Here is a 25,145-nt window from a genome sequence, read left to right on the forward strand (position 1 = left end):
GTTTGATACCATTGGAAAGAAAACCCATGCAAGCTTTTTATAGATATATAATATATTGAAATTGATGCAGAAACAACATAAATATGATCAACCGAAGTTGATATTCCAAACTTTTTGTGCTGAGTGTAGTTGCATTGCTAGTCTTGTGGTTAAAGGGACATAATGTAAAAAAGAAAGTCACTGTTTTTGGCCATTTCTCTACATTATGAGTTGAGTCTACCTTATTACACTGCACAGCAATATTTACAACGTATTGATATGACTTTGTTGTGCCGCAAGAACGTCTCGAAATGTGCGCACTTCCCTCTGCTGCTTGAGTTGCCCGCCATTTTATCCAACTCTCCGACTAACCAAAGTGCGCTTTAGAACGCGTTCGGTGGTTTGCTCGAATCGTTACTGAAGTTTGTTGAAAGTCCCCGCGAAGCTCCGAGGATCTGCGACCGCAACGGTCGATTCGGAAACCTACGGCCGGCTTACTTCCGGTAGGCTACCCGGAAGTAAGTGAATTTGGTCGTGGCTTACTCTGGCATTGTTAATTAGTGCTAGAAATGTGATAAAATGACGCAGATAAGTTGGAAATAAGTTACAAATGTCAATATGACTGGAGATTTTAAAGTTCAGAACATTTGAAATTTTGGCGCCAAATTTCTACAATATGTACCCTTTAAAGCAGGGATCAAATTTACCTTGACCTTGGAATCAACATTCTACAACATTCCATTTGCCAATATTTTGTTGTTGCAACCTATGGCAAACAATGGCATAAACATGCATTTGCTCATCACACAACTGCTTTGTACAATGTAAATGGCAAAAGTAAGTTTTAACTGGTTTAATAATGGCAAACAAAAGGCGTGCGCAGATGACATCCATGCTCATCTATGGCTGTATTCACTTAGAAATTTTTTTTCTGTTGGTTTGTAATTTGTTATTTTTACTTACACTAGTTACAGCACTGCCTTACTGACCGCGTGACCTGAACATTATGCTCTATGAGAGGACCTTGCAGGGCTCTAGCCAGGTCGAAATTTTTTTCCGCCAGCCAATTCCCATTGTCGCGAAAACACTATTCCAGGAGCTAGAAAGACTGAACTGAGACCTTGAAAAACAGTTTTTTAATGAGATAATCGTATGCGAAAGGGCGCCGACACACTTTGTCAACAGTAATAACAATAGCAAAACAACAGTTTGTGGCTTTTACGGCCGTGGACGGCGTCCCCAAGCCGCCTGTAGCTTCCACCAAGTCTTTTTGTCCGTCAAAGTTGACGGATTGGTTTTATAATTTTTTCCGTCACACGCAGCAAATTTCCGTCAAATGTCGGAAAAACGGACGCTGGCTAGAGCCCTGGCGTGACCTGAACATTATGCTCTATGAGAGGACCTTGTTTAGTAATGTACAGAGATAGATAATATAGAGAAACTGTACCAACCTTTCCTCCTTCAGACTTCACCCTGTCGAAACACTCCATGGCCAGGAAGTGGTCGATCCCAGGGTCCAGTCCGACCTCGTTCATCACTGTGATACCGGCCTCTACAGCGCTGGTAAAACAAAACACAATGATCAGAGATAGCAGACTTCACACCCTCAGTAATAGCGCTGGTAAAACAAAACACAACGGTCAGAGATAGCAGACTTCACACCCTCAGTAATACCAGCCTCTACAGCGCTGGTAAAACAAAACACAATGGTCAGAGATAGCAGACTTCACCCCCTCATCAATAATACCTTCCTCAAAAGCCCAGTACAGTCAAACCTGTATTAGGGGCCACCTCTACAGAGGGGCCACCTGTCCATAGTGGCCACTTTTTGTCGGTCCCTTGGGTATTTTATCTACAAGTTGCCACCTCTATAAAGAGGCCACCTGTCTATAGTGGCCAAATTTGTCCGGTCCCTTGAGTGGCCGCTATAGACAGGTTTGACTGTACTAGACAAAACAAATAATCAGAGATAGCTTACAGCCAACAAAGTTAAAAGTGCACTGCCTTCCACTGTCTGTATGACACTTTCCGTCATTTGTATCAGTCTAGTACCGTAAAGGACTTTTGTCTTTAATTTCAATCACTCACCTGTTATGGAGCTGCGCCATGGCTGGAGTCTTGTAACTTGCTGTGACCATGTTAGTCTTCTGTCTGATACACATCTCCGCAACAAGGGGATGTAACGTGTACGGCAGGAGGCTAGGATACAGGTAAAAAGATATAAAAAATATAATGTCATCAAATTTTGGCGCTAATTTAGTAATTGTAAATATACATAGTATCTTGGATTTTCAAATCTCCAAGTAGAGTGTCACTTACTTTGACAAACAAATGAAAATGACAATTTTTAGATCATTTCAGCAGTATAAGATTACATTATTGTTAACAAAAAGGTGAAAGGTCTCTATAGATCACAATAAAAGAGACATCTAACAACAGAGACTGGTACTGCAGCTCCAATAACACTGGACAGGTTTACCTGATGACCAGGTGGTTGTCCTTGACCAACTGCTCCAAGTCTTTCTGCTGCTGCTGGACATCAAGGATGACCGCCTGAGTGTTCTGGTACTTGTCAGCTAATGTCTCTGCCTCTGATTTCACTGCTGACACTTTATTATATTCATAATCATAAGAAAGAAAATTTCAAACAAGTCAGTAATGTTACTACCACACAGTTAACATTTTCTATCGTAGCTTGAGTATTTGATAAAATCTTTTTGACAACTGATTTCTGACTAGCATATCTTTGAATTATACTCAACTAGAGCAAATCTATAATAGAACAGAGCACAGTGTATTCCTTACTGCTCTACAGGTTGCATGTAAGTTACTAGTCTGACTAAAATCGCGCCCCTAGTGGCCGGCCCTAAGATTGCCGCCTCCCTAGGGGGGAGGGGGTCATTAAGCCCAGCCGGCAAGAGCTTGTGTAAACACAGGCTAGTAAGTTACCAGCCTAGCCAAGTGTGATGTGGAATTCAGTGTAATGTATAAAACTATAATATTTTATGTCTTAGTCTGATATCAGCCCCCAAAAATGACAACTATACGTGTTTTAAAAAAATCGAGGTAGTCCCATACGCCTTGTGTAATTTGCCTTATTTCAAGGGCACTACATCTAGCCTGGAATGCTAGGACATGCAGGCTTTGAAATACCACCTGCATATGCAGGTTAGTGCAGGCAAAATTGGAGCTGTGCAGGTATTTCTGGTGTCTACCTGCACCTAAACTGCACTGGTCCATGTATTGGGTTTTACACATAAATGTCCCTTTAATGTAGCTGTATATGGATAGTTATTGCAATGGTTCCTGGACAATTTTAGTATGATCCACACTTCCTAAACTTAGAGTGGTGCCGGTAAAATTTGTCTGGTGCAGGTAATTTTCAATGTTACCTGCACCAGTGCAGGTATGCAGTAAAATGTATTTCAAGCCCTGACATGTGTAAGTTACAATTGAATGTCCATACCAGGGTTCTACCTAGTGCATTTTAGCGTAGTGGGCCACTACGCTAAAATTTGTGACCCCTACGCTAAAATAAGGGCCACTACACTAATTTTTAACTAGTGTAGTGGTGCTTTGGTGTCATTTTCTTGTTCAACAATGACTTATCAATGTCTGAACAATGAAAAATGATCATGTGCTACTCAAAACTGACCCCAAAATCCTAACTTTTAAACTCTACAAACATGTACATCTTCAAATCTCACTGTGGAAGGACCAAGACCCCCCCTTCCACACCAATCTCCTGATTAGTCACTTCGTTACCATGCCATTCCCACTATGCTAAAATAAAATCCTGGCTAGAACCCTGCATACCTAGTGTAATGTGGGTGTCGTTTTCCCTGGTTAGATACTCCACCACAGGCTCAGACACATAACCTGACCCCAGCACCAAAACTCGCTGGTGGCCCGTAGATGACATCAGTCTGTTTGGTATTCTGAAAAACAAATCAGGAAGAAAATGTAAAATGCTAATTATCATCAGACCCATTGGTACTAGTTAAAGTCTATCAGTGATGACATTTTACTCTAGGGGCTGGTACCAAAACAAAACCTTTTTTTTTCTTGGACCAGTCCGAAAAGATGGAAATGAAAAAAAAAATAATCAGTGGACCAGATTTTGGATGCATTGTAGTTCTGTTTATACTGTCATTGGAAAGAAGAATGTAAGGACGACATTTCAGTTAGAGGGGGGGTATGGTAGCTCAAGAAATGGGTTGTCCCTGCACATGCCTATGGTACTGGGCAGTTGTGTGAAGTGGATCAATCTGGTTTGGTACAGTAAAATCTGGTCTCCCAAACTCTTGGCACTGACTCAGTGTGAAGACTATCTGTGGTCCCCATATAGTAACACTCACCCCTACTTTACTTTAACTAAACAAAATAAACGCAGATTAGGGCCTTAACAAATTTCAGGTACAGGTACAGGTGCACGGGTTTAGGTACAGGTCCGGACCTGCACCAGTACCTAAAAAAGTTTAACCAAGTATATGTAACTTAAGTTAAACATGTAGCTAACTGTCTTTTCTAGTGATAAATTGTCATCATGTTGACTTGAGTCAAAACAATTTCTTCTGCAAGTTTTGTTAAGTTTCAACTGCAAGATTATCACCATTGTCATTGTTGATTCGGGATTTACTTGTCCAGCAGTCTTAAAAAGTAGTGTTTAATAGTGATTTAGTTTGTTTAGGTACAGTTACAGGTACACAGAGGTTTAGGTCCGGACCTGCACCTAAACATTTCTTTAGGTACGATACAAGTACGGGTATTTAGGTACCAGGGCTTTAGCCAGCTCGAAATTTTTTTCCGTCAGCCAATTACAATCGTCGCGAAAACCGCCAAAATTCATTAGAAGGACTGAACTGAGACCTTGAAAAACGGGTTTTAATGAGATTATCGTATGCGAAAGGGCGCCGACATACATTGCCAACAATCATAACAATAGCAAAACAAACAGTGTGTGGCTTTTACGGCCGTGGACAGCGTCCCCAAGCCGCCTGTAGCTTCCAAAAGGATTTTTGTCCGTCAAGGTTGACGGATTGGTTTTTAAATTTTTCCGTCAGACGCAGCAAATTTCCGTCAATTGACGGAAAAACGGACGCTGGTTAGAGCCCTGTACACAGCCCCTAACGCAGATGAATGACATGCCTCACCTACACACTCTCTTTGTTTTCAACTGTTTGCACAATTCAGAACTATAATGTGACTAGGGGTAGGTACCGGTACAATTCAGGTCCAGGTACGGTCCAAGTCCATAGGATCAGGTCCAGGTCCGGACCTGAACCTAGAACTGATCACCAGTGAAAACTTGTGAATGTACGAAACCTCAAAATAATAGTCCATGTTGTATCTGAGTAGAGTATCTGACGTCCATTGGCGTTTTATCCTGTCGGACTTCTAGTCATGTATTAACACTAACTGACTCTGATTTAGACCTTGAAGTTTGACTTTAGCATAATAGCCTGGTAAAAATGTCTATCAACTCTACTCTGCTTTGTGACTCTTGTCCTTTTGTTGAACCTGTATGCCCTGAAAATAAGGATGAATGCCTGCCGGAATAATCAGTTCATTTTCAAATTGGTCAAGCATCCGGTCCACTGATTTTTTCAGGTCTGTTTTTTCTGGATTGGTCCAACAAGAACAGAAAAACCGGTTTTGTACCGGTACGTTCTACCGGTACCCACCCTCAATTATGACTGAAATATTATTTTTGTTCTAACTTACAAATTCAAGTTATTACAAAACCCTACTGGTGACTCTGGAATGTACTCTATAATAAATTCCAAATTCCATACTCATATTTCATATAACCGGGGTTAGAATATGTCATCACGAACTACCCAAGTTATACGATGATCCTGAACTTGACCTGGCGCATCACCCAAGGTCGCGAACTGTAAACGATTACGCAATACCTGGGTAACAGTTACTAACACTTAGAAAATGAGTAATTTTCCAGTAGGAAAATGGGCGAATTCTGCTTGATTTTACGAACTTTTCGGGTATGGTTTTGGCCAAGAAATAGTTTGGTGTCTTACCTAAAAGTAGCAGGAGTCTGGAGATTCCTCAAGAAGACAGAAGGAGCGGTAAAACGTCTTCCAAGGAGCAACACCGATGCGACTGCACGACTTGGAGCCATGTTGTGGGGTCATGTAAGGTCACGAACACGTCATGTGGAGTATACCATTGACCTATCTTGTATTCCTAGACTTTGATGACAAGCTTCACTTCAACACAATTCAATTAAATTATAACAGCATTTTTGTATATTTTTTTTTTATCTTTCGATGATTTTAAACAGATATCTCTTGAAAATTTTGCATGCAACTAATTACTTTGAACCCCTACAGGTAAACTCGCCCAAATGATGACGTTTTGGCGCCAAATTCGAGGATTGGTTACGAACATTGCGTCATATGGAATATTCCATTTTACTGGTTCTATATTTCTACACTAAACTTCTTTACTTGAAACGTAGCTCAGACTTCAAATCATTCAGAGAGTAGTTTTACTTTAATTTTTGAAGATATGAGGCTAATCATATGATATCTTTTTAATCTCTTTTTCTTTAAAGTAATTTGTAACACCTTGACAAATAGAATCGGCAAGATGATGACGTTTTGGCGCCAAATACGAGGATTGGTTGGAAAGTCTGACAGTTCTGAACTGAGTTCGGCTCACTGACGGTAAGGATTTTTTCGTCACCTTTTGTGTATGATTTATCGTATTATATATAATCGTTTACACAGGTAGTTGTTACACAATGGATATTGAGCTTCAGACAAATAAATTCGCCACAAAACTGACGGAATTCTGACCAAAATTTGGCGTGAAATCTTCCTAAAATCTTTCGTGTACACGTCGAATTTCTGACTTCGAAAAATGTCCCTGAAATAATAGTGACAACGTTTATCATAGAAATTTGATTGATACACGTCTACATCTATAAGACACATCTACAAGAGTCAACCCCGTAGGTAAATGTGGCATAGAAAGTAGAAAGTTAAATCAAGGAGATTATTGTCGATATAACCTCCTTGGTTGAACTTTTCTTGGGGAGGGGACGTTTCTTTAAATGCCGCTGAGGAAAATGAGAGGGTCTGCATGGGGAAATCTGGGCCACATTTTGTGCGTCTCGGCATATGTCAAGCCCATGTTATAATTCTACACAACAACAAATTTATTTCCATGTACACAATGTGAATTTTTCAATGCCTGTAATTTCTGTGAAAAGCTCATATCAAATATATAAAGCTGTCTCAATTATTAAACTGCTCATGATCAGTAAGATACACTCTGGGTAATAGGTCATCATTCAGAAGGACCCGACACAAACAACACATATACAAAGCTCACTTATTTAGGTATTAGTTTGTTTGTTTGTTTGTGCCTTTATTTTAACTCGATAAGACTCCATCGGCCTACTAGGCAGCTTTTCGTGGAGGTCGAGCATACATGGAGGAGGTGAGGGGTCAACATTAGTATGGTCAAGGACGCATAATGTCCATGGAAGAGGGTCTGCATGCTCTTTTCGTAAGGCGTAGGCAGACCTTTTTAATTTTCCGTAATTTGTAGGGAAGCTATTTTATTTTCCGTAATTCATAGTGGGGATGAAGCGTAATGCATTGGTAACCTTCGCGAATTTAACGTAAAGCGTAATCAGCCATCCCGAATTTGGCGTAAATCGTTGTCAGGACCCCCCATGCAGACCCTCATGGTATGCATGGTCTCAGGGTTCTCCTCAGAATCTTTTAGTATAGTGGTCAGGGACTGGCAAAAATAACCAGACCGTGATATTCTTTTTCGGAAAACCTATTCTTATTTTCTGATCAATTGTAATTCATAAAGTAAACTGGGATAGTTAGCACTGTTTTCATGAAAAGGGGCTCATTATGAATTGACAGGGTGTCAAATACTCCAAGAATAATAACAATTCCTTTTGTTGTGTCGTAGTCGTGAAAGAACTATTGTTTTGATCATCGCCAATTCACAAGTTTTTGCAGACAAGGCTGACCGGAATAGTGAAGCCGTTTGGCACAAAAATCAGTGAATTTTCATGAATTTTATCAAACCTAAGCAATAAAATAGGTAGAAACACACCATTTTTATCAATTAAAAGTAGTACAGTGGTGCCTAGGCCAGGAGTATTATATAGTGGAGGGCCGCCGTTGTTCCATCCTCTAGGGAGAAACCTGGGTCTGTAGATAGAAAAGACTGTCTTCAATTTCGACATTATAAAGCACATAGCTGCAAGTATTCCAAGAAAGGCTTAAACATCCGTGATATAAATGAACATTTGAACATTGCATTGTAATTTACAATGTAAACTCAGTGAAGTTAACTTTTACTCCAATTTTCATTTCAGTGCAATCTGTATATACAGGCTTTTCAAAGTGCAATAATGGAGGACATAACAAACAGATGTAAGCCTCAACAGTTCCCTTCACCCATCGTAAAAAGAAAGGTCAACTGGGATGAAGACTTGATCCAGTTCACGTCTCCGACCTCAGCTCAGGACGACCAGAGTCGGAGGCTAAGTGTGGGGGGAGTAGTGTTATCAGCTGAACCCAAACACAGCTCTACACCATTCAGGCCCAAGGAGTCAACCCTCCCCCAGACTCCTTTCCAAGGATGCGGAGATGACACCATGGAAAACATCTTCTACACTCCCATGTGTCCGCAAACGTACAGCATAAGAGCCAGCACAGATATTGAAACCAACAATATCACAGACATCAAGAACACCTCAGAGCCACATCAGGAGCAGGACGAAAACCAGGAACGTTCCGAGATTTCCCAGTCTTTTGACATCATGCCGAAAAACCTCAAAAAGAGTCACCCAAGCCTTACCCAAGACCAGAATAGAGAGGACAGTGTGGGTAAGTTCATCGAAGAAGAAGACCTTGTAGATGCTATTCCATCTCTGTGATATTGAGAAGGCAGGAAGAGTCCCCGTATCCAGGATTATTGATTACCTCCGACACACCACCACCAATCCTGTGGCTCCTAACGAGTCCCTGGAGAAACTGGATGGCCTGTCCTCTCTCTTAGACCCGAAAGGCGAAGATGCACTAGTAGACCTCGAGACCTACCAGACGCACATGAGGAACTGGATCGAAGAGATCAGGAAGTACGACATCGCACACCGTAGGACAAGAAGTAACAGAATGAGCAGCGCGGACCATAGCGATTACGACCTGATGAACGCGTCGTACACGACGATCGGCAGTCTGGAGGGGTGTGGCGGGGAAGCGTCCTTCAACATTGACCCAGCAGAGTTGATGACCAGTGTTGTCGAGCTGCAGAAGAGCAGCAAGAAGCTTGGGGAGCAGAACCAGAAGCTCAGGCACCAGGTCAGTGTTCGAAATGCATATCTGTAATTTGCAGATGGATTTTCAAGATTGCAGAGGAAAAATTACAGTAAACATATCTGCAATTTTTGCAGAATGGAAAAAATCAGGCTTGGTATTCTTCATATATTGGTAAACTAGTGGCATTCTCACCCCTACAAGACATCATTAGCATGTTGTCTTGACTTTGTCTTATAGTCGAAGGGCCAAGCATCGAACATTCGGTTCTACTTCCGGGGTTTTCTAAAACGGCACAGATCATATCGAACGCGTTATTCTCTGCAGACACGGCGCACATCGGGGCACGACTTGATGCCGTTGCATGTATGTAAACAACTGTAAGTGGTGCAACAAACTTAAGAGACCTTAGATTTGCATAATGTTTATACTTTTTCATATCTTCAGGATTTTTCCAGCACAACTATATACACATTTTGCGCTTTACAAAATGACATCTGGCACTAAGGCTTTTGAAACTTTAGCAATTTTTGTCCAGTATACTTGTGCTTGTCTGTTTTACAATTCACCTAGAACCGATTATCTAATTCCACAGTATGATAGTCCATTTCATTGCCTTTACAATGATACCAAAGTTCCCTGGTTAATTTCAGGAGCAACGAGTTTAGACCAGAAAACCTACGACAACACGTTGGGCAACGTCGTTCCACGGTAGAACGTACGGGGCGCAGCGTCTTCAACAGAGTGAATATTTTATATGCCAGTGCTATGCTAGTAACCAATAGCGTCGACAATAAATTATACATCAAATGAAAGCTAAGGTTTCCGTGAACCAGCACAGAGATTTCAAGAGGGATAGAGAACTCGCCATGACTGTAACGCCGTTACAAAGATGACTGTCAGTTCTATAGCTACACTGCGCTCCGCGGTAGAACGCACGAGGAGCAGCGTACTTTATAACCGAGTGAAAATCTTCTATTTGGGTGCTGCGCTATCAACCAATCAAGTCGACAAAATGCTATGCATCAAATGAAAGGAAAGGGTTCTAGAAATCATTACACACATTTTCAAGAATATTCATGAACTCTACGTGCTTACAACACCGTGACAAATTTGACCGTCTAGTTCCGTGATTGTATTCAGAGCGACCGTGTTCCGAGTTAGAACACGCTAGGTGCCGCGTCTGTATAACGAGGTGACAATTTTCAGAGTTGTACCATTGTGCAACAAACCATTTAAAGAGACATATAGATATATATAAAGTGAAAGCTAAGTTTTTGGAGAATCATCATATCAACTTTAAGACGGATGGAGAATTTTAGGAGCTTACGATCCCGTGACAAAGATTAACATAAGTCCCGTGCTTTCTACTGGGCCGACGCGTTCCAATTGTGTTCGGAACGCGCGCGGTGCGGCGTCTTGATTTCAACAGACTGGCCATTTTCTATTTGGGTGCTGCGCTATCAACCACTCCAGTCGACAATAAGCTATATATCAAATGAAAGGTAATGTCTCTGAAAATAAGCACACCGATTTTCAAGAATATTCATCAACGTTTTATGCTTGCTAAAAGCCAACAAACTTCCCGTAAAGAGTGCGATGTTCATGGAACGATTTTTCAAAGTGTAACTCAACAAACACCAATGATTTGACCATGATGAGACGTGCTGAATCCTGCGCTTTCAGCATGGCAAATTTCATGGACCTGTAGTCAACCAACTGTATGCTATGAGTACTTAAGTAAAGGCTAGTTTCACGGGAGAGGCGCGTGGCGTCGTTTTCGCTGTTTTGTAAAATAAGCGTGTTCTAGAGCATTGGCCCTTCGACTATTACTTTTGTTTCCTATTGGACTATCTAAAATTTGTCTTTACCTCTTTTACATATCAATTCATGCTCTTCAATAGATCTGCTCAGTGTCACTGGCAAAGGGTACATCTTTGAAGTCTGGAATTTTAAAAAAAAGTGAGAGAATGAAGCTACAGTAATGCTATGCATTGTAAACTAGATATGATTTAAATGCAAGGCATTATTAGGTTGAGAAGGGTGTATACTGTAGAAGCTTGTGTGTTTGCAGAAAATATTATCGAACTGCAGAACAAAATTTTGACATCTTGCAATATTCTAGAACCACAGAAAAAAGGATTTCGACCAGGCATGGATCAACGCGTCATCTGGACGCACTTTTCTTAAAATAACAAGAAATTTGATGCCCCTGGACGCCCTATACTGGGGAGAAAATCCTCTGACAAGCATGAAATTCTGATTGACCAGCGATGCAACCAGGTCATCTGTGGTCACAGTCTTCTACTGTGACATCTGTAACAGTATCTTTGCCTCTTGGGATACCTTAGAATGCACTATATTAACTTAAAATCATGAAAAACTCTGCACTATGGAAGATGGATGCCCCCAGACCCCCCTACAATAGTCACTTAGCGCGACTCACCAATATTTGGACTCCCTATTATAAAATCCAAGCTAAAAGCCTGTCGACCATTGCAGGTGGACTCTGCGGACGAAGCCAACGCCGTGCTCTCTCTGGAAAATGAGAACCTGAAGAAACAGCTGAAGTCGGTGCAGCAGCAGACGACATCGCGCCACAACCAGCTGGTGGACGAGATCGAGGAACTGAAGTGCGCGCTGGGCGCGGCGGAGAAGGAGAACCGTCGGGGGGAACACAGGAGGAGCCAGCTGGAGAGGGAGGGGCAGAACATGCAGGCTCGTCTAGAGGGGCTACAGGTAGGGCTGTGCCAAACCTTAACAAAGTTTAGGTACAGGTTTAGGTATGGGTCCTGGATCTATACCTGAACAACTCATCATCAGTAATAAGAAAAATATTTGAACTGATACCAACACTGCTTAATTCTGCTTGAGACAAGCCTATTACGCCGATTATGTTATGAAAATTAAGACAAGAATCATAGTATTCATACCCATGTCTGCCAACAAGAAATTAAAAATGTAATGCATTTCACCTGAATGCTAACATTAGCTGCAAAAATGTCTCTGAAATTTGGGATTTTTGAAATTATTTGAAAGGACTATTTGCCTTAATTTTTAGTTAGCTCTTCTGATAAGTGTTAATTGACAGACAGACTCTCTCAAAATAGTATTTATATATCATTATATGTATGAATTGTCTATTGTCTTGTGGATTATAGGTATAGTAGTAGTAATCAGATACATCAAGGTTCTTGAATGTATACTTGAATCTGTTAGTTACCTAACTGATCATTTCCGATAACGTACCGGTCCTTTTTTTTTTTAGGAGCAACTGAACAAGGCTGCACAGGAGGTGGAGGCACTGCAGCAGGAGAACAAGGATGTGGCCAGGACACTCAGGCTGCAGAAGGTAATGGATGGTATTGTTAACTAGGGGTGCATGGGTACCAGTACTATGGTAACAGTATGAAACTTGTAGTTCTCACTAAACATGTTCCACTTTATTTTAAAAGTCTTTGGTATAACTCAGCCAGGGACATATATACCAAATGCAAGTCGAACACACTACCCACTCGGCCATTCCACTGGTTTTTGATGTATAAATGACAGAGATTTTCCGTCCTCATCAGGAGTGCTGTGGTGAGCTGGAGGCCACCACTCTGTCCCAGCAGACTCAGCTGGAGGAACATCAGGACAAGCAGAGGGAGATGTCCGACCTGGTGCAGGAGTACAGCTGCACCATCCAGGCGCTCAGGGCGGAGAAACACCAGCTGGAGGAACAGCTGCTGCAGGTGCAACAGGATCTGGCAAGGTCATTCACCTCACATTTGTCTTTCCTCTCTATCTGTATGGCCAGACCTGCTACTCTATTCTTCAAGCAGACGTTTGGCTCCTGCTGCTTTTTGATGTGCTGTAACGTGTCACATGAACATAAGGGGGGAGTAGAAACAGTCCAAGGTTCCTTGGAAACAAACTCGAGCCTGCTAGTTCACAAACAAACACCATGGCAACAGTTTCACTACTCCAAAAGGTGTGGACCAGTCCTGAGTGAGTTGGTGGTGCTAAATAAAAAATAAATGAACCTATTGTTATTATTTTCACTCTGCGTACCGTAGGTATTCTAGGGAGTGAAAATATTGTGTTCGTAATGTTTCTCCTTTCTTCTTCTTTCTTTCTTTCTCTTTAGCAAATACCGACCTTTCTAGTACTTATAGTGTTTTTATGCACTGTGTTTTTTTGGCATTTTTGCTGGGCTTTCTATTTTGTACTGTGTTCTTTATGCCTAGGTGGTAGTCGAGGGACGAATACAATCCATCCAGGCCTTCTACTAAGTTCTAAAGTTATTATTATATGCTTTCTGTCCACAAACATACATTGTACATACACAGTATGTGCACACAAAAAACATTTAGCAAAGGTAATAACATTTAGTATATCCTCTTGTACACGTCAGGTACCGGGTTGAGAGACGTATGCAGCTGGAGATCGATGACCTGGACCCCACAGGCGTGGCGGTCAGCCCCCTGTCGGCCCTGCACCACTCCCTACATGCAGAACTGCTGGACGCCTCGGGGATCCTCCCCTCACCCTTCTGTGGGAACAACAGTTATAAACTACAGGAGGAGGAGGAGGAGGAGGAGGACACTGGTGATGAAGAAGAGGAGAAGCAACAGGGTATGGAGAGAGTTAAACTTTCTATATTTCTAAATACAGTCAAACCTGCCAGAGCGACCACCTCTTTTCAGCGACCACCTGGCCATTTCGACCGCTTTTTCTCGGTCCTGATTTATTTTCCCATTGACGTAAGCATTAAGCGACCTTTTCTCAACGACCACCTGGCCAACGCGACCGCGACCGGCCCAAATTGGGACCTATAACGACCGTATCATTTTCAAGATCGAGGTTTTCATCGATTTTTGATGATAATTAGCCCGATTTTGTGCCGAAATCTGCCAGTTTGCGTCGGATTTTGGGGTTAAATTTACAGTTTACAGTGTGCGTGTTGTATTTGACATTAAAGACCTCGCTTCTTTGCGTGTGTGCAGTGTGCTTGCTATTTGCCATTAAACACAACGGCAACCTTTTATACTTTGCATCGGGCATGTTTTGAGTCGATACTCTTCTCAGCGACCACCTGTCCAAATCGACCGCTTTTTTCCGGTCCCCCGGATGGTCGTCTTGGGCAGGTTTGACTGTACTATAATTTAGGATTTCTGTACCATAGTTGAATATTCTCACATTGCTAACTCTACTCACCTAGGGTCCCTTCTAAGGGTAGAAACCAGTCCAGGAAAATTCAGGTCCAGGTCCGTTACGATGTACTGTACCCACCTCTAGTTCTTAGTAGTGCTTCCTTTCACAGTTTCAGTACAAGGGAAGACAACACACTCAAGTTTCTTTCTGCAAAATCTGGAAATGCCTGTAACTGACATAAAATTGCATCCACCATGCAAGGTTTAGTTTTGATGAATATGGTCAAATAAACTACACAGTTTGAAGATCGCATAAAGCATTTTGTAGATCACATTTACTAAATCCTCTTCTTAATCAAGAAGAGCAATTTGATTAGATTGAAAAAACATGACAATACTCAATCTTGTACAAAATTTACCACTGACAATTATTGTATAACAGGCAGTTTCTTTTATTTTGCATGAAGGGTCATCAACTGGAGGAAACATGTCTACATTCTCACTGGAGCACTTCAAGCTGATTGCAGCACAGTTGGTTAGCCAGTTCACAAATCATATACAAAGGTACGTGCTCCATATTACTGAACACACATATCATTACTGGATAATTCTTGCATAACACAATGTCATGTTACTTTTCGTAGTGGCATTTCCTTCCAACTATATTTGATAAGCGGCCACCTTTGCATAGCGACCACCTGGCCATTTTGGTCAGTTTTTGTCGGTTTCTTGGATTTGTCCCATTGACCTACGCATAGTCTGTAACGGCCACCTCTCCAATACGGCCACGGCCACACGATTTCCGGTCCCGTAGATACAGAAACACTCCCCATTACGGCCACAGTGTAGATACAACAGCCGTGTTGCTAGCTGCACGCCAGGTTGAAAATATTTTGATTTCCACACAGTTGTCAAAATAATTGGACTTGACTTTGACCCAATATGTGTAAAGATAATAAAAGTAAAGGAAACAAGTTGGTAGTCTAGATCATTGTATGCATAAGCTTGTTTGATGCGATGTCTTTGACAATTTATCATCCGTTTTCTCTGTATAACAGCCACCTTATTTGAAAACTTAACTCCTGCTTGTACCATGTTGTAGAAACAACAACAAGGTGGAGGAACCAACACATCAGAAGACAAGACATCCCTCAGAACTGTGTGATGAGATGCATTCATTCCAGGTCAGGTTTTATTCCTAATTCATTGTACACATAAACTGGCTTTTAAACATTTGTAACAGAAAGGTAATATATCCCAGTGCTGTTTGCACACTTGGTTTTGTTTTGCTCATTGAGGCTATAAGCTGTAAGCATGATTCTTGGGTTGGTGGAAAAAGCTGTCCAGTATGGCTTAGAAGTGGGCAGAAAAACCTGTCCAACATTTTTCTCCAGGTGGTTATCCTCCCTGGCAGAAAAAGATAGAATTACATGCAGTAATATTAATGTTCTGTGTTCCTGAAAGGTATACTCCTATATAAAGCACACTGATTGACACTCATAACATTATCCAAGGGGTCTGTAAAAGAACACTGTTCATACCATGTAAACCATGGACCTAAAAGAGGACAAATGTAGACTGTAGGTGGACTTACTTGTGTCAGAGGGGGAGTTACTCCCGGAGTAAGTCCACCCCATTTTGCCATGTTTGAGAACTGTTGGTGTTAGTTTTTGTGGACTATTATTATTGATTAGTTCAGTCCTCCCTGAGTAAGTCCATTTTCGGACCATTGAACTTACTTGAATGAAAAGAGGACTATGGTCCATGGTAAGTTATACATACATTTTTGTATGTCCAAGGTTTGCAATTCACTAATTCACAGATTGGAAATTTTGTCTGCCTGTAACATCACAAATCCAGCTGCCTGACTGAAATATTATCCTGTTACTAAAATAACTTGCAGGACAAGTTGGACTGGTTGACCCAGGCCAAACGCGCAGCTGACAGAAGGGTTGGACAGCTGACGGGTACGGTCAGCCGGCTGCGGACAGAGCGAGAGGACCTGGTCAGGGATCACCAGCAGCAGCTGCAGCAGGTGCTGGACCAGGTGTGGAAAGGCTAACTGATATCTTCACATCAGGGCTCTAGCCAGCTCGAAATTTTTTTCCGTCAACCAATTCCCATTATCGCGAAAACCGCAAAAAACACTATTCCAGGAGTTAGAGAGACTGAACTGAGATCTTGAAAAACGGGTTTTTAATTAGGTTATCGTATGTGAAAGGGCACCGACACACATTATCAACAATCATAACAATAGCAAAACAAACAATGTCACAGTGTTTTTTACGGCCGTCGACAGCGTCCCCAAGCCGCTTGTAGCTTCCACCAAGGATTTTTGTCTGTCAAGGTTGACGGATTGGTTTTAAAATTTTTCCGTCAGGCGCAGCAAATTCCCGCCAATTGACGGAAAAACGGACGCTGGCTAGAGCCCTGCTTCACATTCACTGGATTAATACTGTTTGATTTACATTTTATACAACATGTATTAAACCATTCTCTAGGCATTGCACACCAGGTTTGTACTGAAGAGTACAATCTGGATATTAGCACAAAGTTACTTGATCATTTCAAACTGAAATGACCTGACACAAGGATGGTCCTCTACTCGATAAATGTAGTGGGTTTTTTATGTGGTGGAGGTGTGGCCCTCCTCAAACACAGGACATCCATTTAACATCCTATCTGAGGGACGTCCATAACCAAAGCTACATAATTGTATATGTACATGCAGGGCTCGAAATACCACGTGCATATGCAGGTTAGTGCAGGTAAAATTGGAGCTGTGCAGGTATTTCTGGTGTCAACCTGCACCTAACCTGCACTGGTCCATGTACTGAGTAATGTCCTGTCATGCAGGAGTACATGAATTGTTATTAGCTGCATTGACTTTCATCACCTATAAAGTATAAAAGAAAAATAGCAATGGTTCCTGAACAATTTTAGTATGATCCATACTTCCTAAATTGAGAGTGGTGCAGGTAAAATTTGTCTGGTGCAGGTAATCTTCAATGCTACCTGCACCAGTGCAGGTATGCAGGGAAAAGTATTTCGAGCCCCGACATGTAAATACTCAATTTTACCTGACATTGCAAGGAGATTCAATCCCAGGATGTCCTTGACAACCTAATAATCTTTCAACAAATACAAATCAAACACTTTTGTTCAAAATGAAAGCTCCCGAAGTTATTTTCATTAAATTGACATGAAACTCATATAAATGGCATGACATTGACTGTATTTGATGCTTGGGCACTATCTGTTCCCACCCTGTTGATGTTGTCCCCTCTGTGCAGGTGGTTGGACAGAAGAAGGACAACCAGATGCTGGAGCTGGTTGCTGCTATACAGAATAGGACATCGCAGGTCTGTAATTCTATACATATGTACACACTAAAGGGAAGACAATGAGGATGCCTTTACCTAATAGTATATTACTTACCTATATATTCTTAGAATAGTACTTAGAAGCCTTCTTTGAGTTGATTTAACTTCCATGCAGCAGGGCTTTTGTAAAGAGGGAACAAGAGTGCTGTGTTAATTCTGATTGTCCAATTCAGCACAGATGTTACTAAGTTGACAGTCAGTCTTCTACTCTAACCTGTAATTTTACCCACAGAAAGCCTTAGAGTGCCCCATTTAAGCTTAAAATTATCTGAAACCCCATACGCTGGAAGGGAAACCTCTATGTCAACCCCATTGCAGTGTTTTTCTAGAAAAACACCTGACCAGTATTCTAAACATTTGAAATCCAGTCAAACCTGTCTATAGCGGCCACTCAAGGGACCGGACAAATTTGGCCATTATAGACAGGTGGCCTCTGTATAGAGGTGGCAACTTGTAGATAAAATACCCAAGGGACCGACAAAAAGTGGCCACTTATATAATGGACAGGTGGCCCCTCTGTAGAGGTGGCCCCTAATACAGGTTTGACTGTACATACTAAGTGCATTACATGTTCTTTTGATTTCAAAATAAAGGACACAATTCATATCATTCCCTCTGTCTAGCTTCAATCTGTGCTTTTTCTACATCAGGTGCATGATCTTCAGAAGCAAGTCTCGTCTTTAGAAGATCAGCTGACAGAGTCCACCAATGAGGTGCACACGCTGGCGGCTGCCCTGAGACTGGAGATGGACGCCAGGTCCCGCGTGGCGGCATCGCTCGAGGACGTGGAGAGGAAGGCACGTGAAACCGAGGAATGTCTGCACCTGCTGCAGCTGCAGCTGGAGGACAAGAAACAATCAGGTGATGGGGAAGATGTAAAGAACACTTCTGAGGCGACAACCCCAGGACCAAGAGAGAAGACCACTCCGGTGAGAGAACCTGAGAGCCTTCTGAAGTTGAGGCCATGTCAGCTGTTCTCCGAGTGGCCTCCTATATCACCTGCCATCCGAAGCAGACATCTCAGTACCTCCTGCCTGGATCTGGCCTTCACTTCTTCATCTCTGTTTGACAAGATGGCTTCAACAGTTGGCACCCAGACTGACTTACCTCGCTCTCCAAACTCTCAGCTCCAGGCTGATGATGCCTCTACCACAAGCACTGGTTCAGAAAAGGAATGTGTAGACAATTCCGTCCAAACGTTGCCATCTTTGGTCTTCACAGAAGACAACCAGACTCAGACAGAGCTTACAACCACAGCCAGAAAGTGTGTGGAGGTGCAGACGGACTCCAAGACATTTGTTGTCGAAAACACCCAAACCGAATGTGCGGAAGAAGTCGAGTCAGCCAGTCAAACTGATGGAGTCAACACCTGCGATACCTGTGTCGGCACTGTTGAACTTACTGAGGACCAGTCATCGCAAACTGATATACACTTTGCATCGGTCCAGACGTCCACAGAACATCCAACAGAACAAAATGGCGAATCTGGTTGCATCAAACTAGACAGGGATTTTGAATTTGTTACCTCCAGACAGAAGCAAATGTTGGCTGTACTGAGGATGGTGGTGTGTATCTTGGCTGTTGTTGGCTTTGTCTTCATCGTCACATCATGCAGACCCTCCAGGAATGTGGAGACATGGTCCTTTCTGGAAGACGTCTTGGCGCCCTACGTAACTTTGCGCCACGTGTCGCGTCCACCCTTCTAAACGATGGCATGCCATCACCCAAACTGATGAACTCAGATTTACCATTTCTAATTAAAATGCCACGTTCGTAAAATATATAACATTGGCATTGGCACTTTGGAAAGTGGAACAAAAATGTTGCTGCTGATGAAATCTGCTGAACTCCTACATTGTTCAATATTGTATAAACTGCTAGTAAATGCTTTGCAAGGCGGTTATTATGAATGTGAGAATTGCTATAACTTCACTGGTACTAATTTTCGTTTTGTGCTGTTCTTAGTCAAATGCACACATACATTTAACCTACTACTTACTCTCTATACTCATTCAATTATTTAGTAACAATCAAATTGACAATCACTTCTAAGAAAGTGCACGATATAACCCTTTCCATTTTGTAACTGTGTCCAAATGGCTTACCAGTCTGTAGTGTATACATGTACAGTACCATCTTTCAACCTATTTCTCCTGTCCTATGAATATTTCCATGGAAGAAAATATGACTGTATTATGACATAAAGTGTAGTAGTATGCAAAAGTTATGAATTTCATAACGGATCCCATGACCATAAAATTATTTAGGCACACTGTTATTATGTCATTGTCGCACACAACAAAATAGGGGGAGGGGGAATTGTTTGGACTATCAGAAGCAATTTACCATCGTGATGGTTTATTAATGTGACAATATGCTAGTTTTAATGTATGTCTTTCCTATCTATGTGCAAGAAACTCATCTAAAAAATTTCTGCAATTTGTTAAAGGCAATATGACATGAAAATATTGCTTGGAACAGTTTGCTTCTCAGTAACTTGTTGGCTAAAATTAGATTATTCTGTTTGTGACGTTACTACGGGTTCACTGTTATGAAGATTGTATGTTTAGTGTTTAATGATATGTTTATGTTCAATATCTCTCTAAACCTTGTTGCATGTTCGAGTTTGAAGTTAAATTTTGATCAGGAATGGTAGAAAATTCCTGTTTGAAAGTTTATGATGGGTATACTTCACTGAATACCTGTGTTTTGATGTGCAATAGTTTTTTTACGTTATTGTTGCATTTTTAGAGTTCCAAATAGTTGTCAGAGAGTAAAAAAATGCATTTTTCTTGCCAGATTATAAAATGTTGGAAGTTATGGTGTTATGAAATAGCATTGAGTGGTTCCAACCATGCATTAGACCAAAATCATAGTACCATCTGAAGTGTAGAAGTTGTCTGTTGTTCTGCAATATGCTGCTTTCTATTTTAACTATTAATGTCAAGTATTTATGATAGGTTCAGTGTCAAAAATAAAGATGTAGTATCGGTTCATTACATGTATTTGTGTGCTTATTATTGTTCTGAAATTATGAATTAAGACTAGAAATCCCCGAGGTGGCGGGCCTGGTGATATACACAGAAAACGACCAAGGCCATGGGGTAACTAACTTAGCCCATGGCATACTTCCCCGAAGCTTTTCTAGTTCATCAGCTTTACAAAATGTTACTTTATTTTGTCCTATAAGTCCACAATCTTTCTTGTTATTGCTTGAAAAGCTGTGACAGACAGTGTCAGGCTGTAACAACACAAGGTCATTAATCTTGTCAAGACCTTCCCGGGCAAGGTACCTGGAGAGACAGAAAGTCTGGTGATATTTCTCTGGGCAATTAGAAGTCAGTTAGATTGGTCAGTTATCACATGACACAATTCCAGTCCCAGAAGAAGGGCTCAAAGGTAAGCTAGGATTGCTCAGAACGGGTCACATGCGTATAGCACCCACACTTTTCAGGCTGATATCACCAGTTTTCTTGATATCAACACACTTTTTCCTTCATTTGCATGAAATAGCAGCACACTTTTTTTCATAGCCACATGCTATGTGGATATAGCAACAGAAAATGGGGGCTCCTAATAATTAGGCTGAGGGGAAGTAGCCATGGGCTAAGCCTTGGATGGATCCTGATGATATTTGTTTGGTGGGTCGGGAAAACGAAGGTCAAGTTTGATAATTGGCCCCATAGCGGCTTGCTAAGGTACTGCAGCGGAAAATCAATTTTTTATATCACGTGTTCTGGACATGCTGTGGTCATGATTTTTGAGTGGTAGAGCCCTCGAAGCAGAGAGAAAGTGCTATGAGTTTGGACCCCCTAGTTGCTTTATTGGAACTGCAGGCGCCGGTTTCCTTTCAAACTTTGGACGAGAATAACTCTACAACATGTTGACGGATCGTCATGATTTTTGGTGTGTAGATAGAATGAGTAATGACTTACATAATGGTATACTTATTATGCAAATCAACAGCTAATTTGCATAATTATTGAAGAAAATTTATAAATCCACTGCATTCCATGATAGGACTTTCAAACTTGTCACTTATGTAGCTGACAAGGAGAGAAATGTCGATAGATATCAATTATGCAAATGATGACCTCATTTGCATAATTAATGTGAAAATATGAACATATTGACGGATCTTCATGTTTTTTGGTATGTAGGTAGCGTAAGTGAAGAACTACATAATGAGATACCAATTGAGCAAATCAACAGCTAATTTGCATAGTTAATGAGGATATTTCATAAATTCACTACATTCCATGATGGGCTTTAAAACTTGTCACATATGTAGCTGAGAAAGAAAGAAATGTCAATACATATTCATCATGCAAATGGTGATCTCATTTGCATAATTAATGAGAAAATATGGACGTGTTGATGGATCGTCATGATTTTTGGCATGTAGATAGCCTAAGTGAAGACTTATATAATGTGATACTTTTTGTGCAAATTAACAGCTAATTTGCGTAATTGATTAGGAAAAGTCCATAAATCCACTGCATTCCATTATAGTACTTTCATCAAATTTGTCACATATGTAACTGAGAAAGAGGGAAAAGAGTAAGAGGTGTATTTAAAGACTTTGAAAGAGCAAAAGTCAAGAATGGATCAAAGGATCATCATGATTTTTGGTATGCTGATAGCTTAAGTAATGCTTAATATAATTTGATATCAATTAATTGTAACTTGGGATCTAATTTGCATAATCAATGCTGAAATTTTATAAACCAACTCCAAGCATATAATTATAAAGAAAATGAAATGAGTAACGCATTTGTCTACAGACATCATTCTACATAACAAACCTGGTGTATTTAGCAAAGGTATGTGTTCGTAGAACTCTAGTTTTCAAAAGCGCAAAGAACTCTTTTCATAATCAGGTTCAGATAAATTCAACGATGAGATTTCTCTGTCTGCACTTTGTTTTTGAGTTCATGACTGCAAAACAACAAATTACTGTAAAATGGAAAATGTTGGCGGATGTTTTATGTTTGTGGGTTTTGCGGCAACTTCTTCACCGCGAATTTATGACCGCCGTGAAAATACTCGGACTATTTTATTTCAAGTTTTCAGCAGCGAACCTAAAACTACCCAGTAAAATCCATTTCGTCCACCGCGATTTTGAATTTCAGCACATATTTTCCTTTCTGTAGTATACCCTGAACTGGTTGAGACAGTTATTATCACACCTTTATTCCCTGTGGGTAAGTAAGACAATAGGAAGTCTGAGATCACGTACTAGATGTACCGAGTCCAACCACTACTGCACAGCAATTTGTTGAGTATCTTTCGAACCCCACAATGACGCAAACATGACGCAAGTGTAGTGAGTGTGCACCTTTACGGGGTAACATGCCCTTTCGTTGGCTGATTACAAGAGGGTCTGCATGCCTTTTTCCGTTAAGCGTTACGAGCCCTCTCTAATTTAACCGTTAATCGTTACCGGCCCTCTCTAATTTAACGTTAATCGTTATCGGTATATTCTTCGTGAAGCGTTGGTTGTTTTAATTCAATGTTAACCGTTATTTGTTATCCCGAATTCACCGTTAAGCGTTACCAAGAAATGCTTCGTAACCCGTTATACACACGAAGTCAAATGCCAAATAGAACCCCGGAAAATGCAGGAAATGGCGTTTCAAAGGGTCCAGATGTCAAAATTTTCTCAGAGCCTCCCGGCCTTTGGCTCTGGACAGGGTAAAATATGTTGCGGAAGCGTCGCCCTCAAAAACTTTATCACTCATACAGATTTCAGTGTGAACTTAGCTTAGTTTCGGGCAAAAAGTACTCCTCGAATGCAGAAAATGAGGTTTCTCCGGACCTTCCTTGCGACGGCTGGCGCCTTTGGCGCTCACGATGACATGGTGAAAATATGTCAGGGGCGTGGGTAGACACAAAACTTTTCTCTCTAATAAAATGTCATTTAATTTAGCTTCGTCTTACAGCAAAATCTGCCCTTCAAAATGCAGTAAATGGCGTTTCAGACGGTCCAGATTTTAATTTTCCCGGACTTATGTTGCAACGTCTCGTGCCTTCTGAGCTCGAAATGGTAAAATATGTCGGGGGCTCTGGGTGTGGAGGCCAAAGCTATAATCATTGTGTAATTTGATGAAAATGTCAAAATCAACCTAGCTTAGTCAGTCGGCAAAATTTGCCGAAAATGCAGGAAACAGTATTTAAGAGGGTCTTGATTTTAAAATTTTCCCGGGGAGCATACCCCCGGACCCCCCTGGGATGCGTCGCGCCTTCGGCGCTCCATGTGCTGAAACAATAGTCCAATCCCCCCATAAGAAATTTGCTGCCGCCGTCTCTGTGGCGGGCCGGGAACTCTGCCTCCGTCAAGATACAGACGTCATGGACAATGTCCCTGTCATTCCTCTGCGTTCCGGGCACCTTTTGCTCTGTCATTAGTCGGATATTTTCCCCCATTGATATAACTACTCTAGCGTTGTATGAATAGGAATGCACGTCAATGTTACTTTCAACGGTGTTTTGTAACTCCCTCTGAATTTACCGTTAAGCGTTACCGGGCCTCCTGAATTTACCGTTAACCGTTACCAGGCCTCCTGAATTCACCGTTAAGCGTTACCAAGACCCCCCCATGCAGACCCTCTTACAAGACGGGGATGCGCCAGGTCTGACCGGTTCGGTTGATGTAAATCACTGTATCGCTGATACGAGACGAGGGTCATTTCCACTGATATAAGGCGCGACTTTGCCACGTAGCCACATTTCAGTCTCCGAATACTGTCCCCGGGCCCTAATAACATCGCTATATCCCGACTCAGAGTGTGCTGTATTTTAGGAGTTGATGGATTAATTTTGACATCCAGCTGTTGCTGTTGTACCTCGTTAGGACAGGTATTCAGTTCAAATCCATATTTTATTTCTCTTACTTTATCTAGCCATATCATAATTTGAGTTCTGTAATTCATCAAAGACCGGCTCTCTCTTACAAACACACATTTACTTCTGAGTCCGTGCCTGCGACACAAACAACAGATTAATGTCACCTGGTTGATACAATAATTATCACAGGTTTATACCCTGTAGGTAAGTAACACTCGCTTTACACTACATTTTTCTGAGACGTCTTGGAGACGTCTTGGCCAGGACGTCTTGGCCAAGACGTCTTCGCCGCCTCTTTACACACGCCCCGGAAAGCTGTAATGGAGTCCCCGCAGCGCCGGTCCGCCAGGGCTTGCCAATGACCCGTGTTGACCTGTAACCTTTGACCATGTCTTGGCGCGAACTGTGAAGAAATATGGCGGGAGAAAACATGCTGCTGTTCATGCAGCAGATGATGTTTTTGTGGCTGTTATCGCACTATTTCTTCATCCAGC

At 41.5% G+C, this 25,145-nt stretch overlaps 3 protein-coding genes across 3 annotated transcripts in view; 2 read left to right on the plus strand and 1 right to left on the minus strand.

The window, feature by feature from the left end:
* Positions 1-6,154, minus strand: part of LOC118415358 (alpha-aminoadipic semialdehyde synthase, mitochondrial-like) — a gene marked incomplete in the record, with an annotated part of 20,816 nt that extends 14,662 nt beyond the window's left edge. Inside the window, 5 exon segments of the mRNA XM_035819907.1 lie at positions 1,447-1,539; positions 2,068-2,178; positions 2,459-2,588; positions 3,796-3,917; positions 6,018-6,154. Coding sequence (XP_035675800.1) covers positions 1,447-1,539; positions 2,068-2,178; positions 2,459-2,588; positions 3,796-3,917; positions 6,018-6,118 — 557 coding nt within the window.
* Positions 6,155-6,454: 300 nt separating this feature from the next.
* Positions 6,455-14,502, plus strand: LOC118415605 (inositol 1,4,5-triphosphate receptor associated 2-like). The gene is made up of 7 exons (XM_035820308.1): positions 6,455-6,665; positions 8,345-9,332; positions 11,790-12,026; positions 12,556-12,639; positions 12,860-13,041; positions 13,684-13,915; positions 14,491-14,502. Exons 2-7 carry the CDS (start codon positions 8,889-8,891, stop codon positions 14,500-14,502), a joined length of 1,191 nt encoding a protein of 396 aa, XP_035676201.1. The 5' UTR covers positions 6,455-6,665; positions 8,345-8,888.
* A 368-nt stretch (positions 14,503-14,870) lies between these two features.
* Positions 14,871-20,396, plus strand: LOC118415360. Its single transcript, XM_035819910.1, has 5 exons — positions 14,871-14,986; positions 15,525-15,606; positions 16,326-16,469; positions 17,716-17,784; positions 18,456-20,396. The coding sequence occupies exons 1-5, from the start codon at positions 14,910-14,912 to the stop codon at positions 19,509-19,511; spliced, it is 1,428 nt and encodes a 475-aa protein (XP_035675803.1). The 5' UTR covers positions 14,871-14,909; the 3' UTR covers positions 19,512-20,396.
* The last annotated feature ends 4,749 nt before the right edge of the window (positions 20,397-25,145 follow it).

Source organism: Branchiostoma floridae, chromosome 5 (assembly GCF_000003815.2).
Source record: "Branchiostoma floridae strain S238N-H82 chromosome 5, Bfl_VNyyK, whole genome shotgun sequence".
Classification (NCBI taxonomy): Eukaryota; Metazoa; Chordata; class Leptocardii; order Amphioxiformes; family Branchiostomatidae; genus Branchiostoma; species Branchiostoma floridae.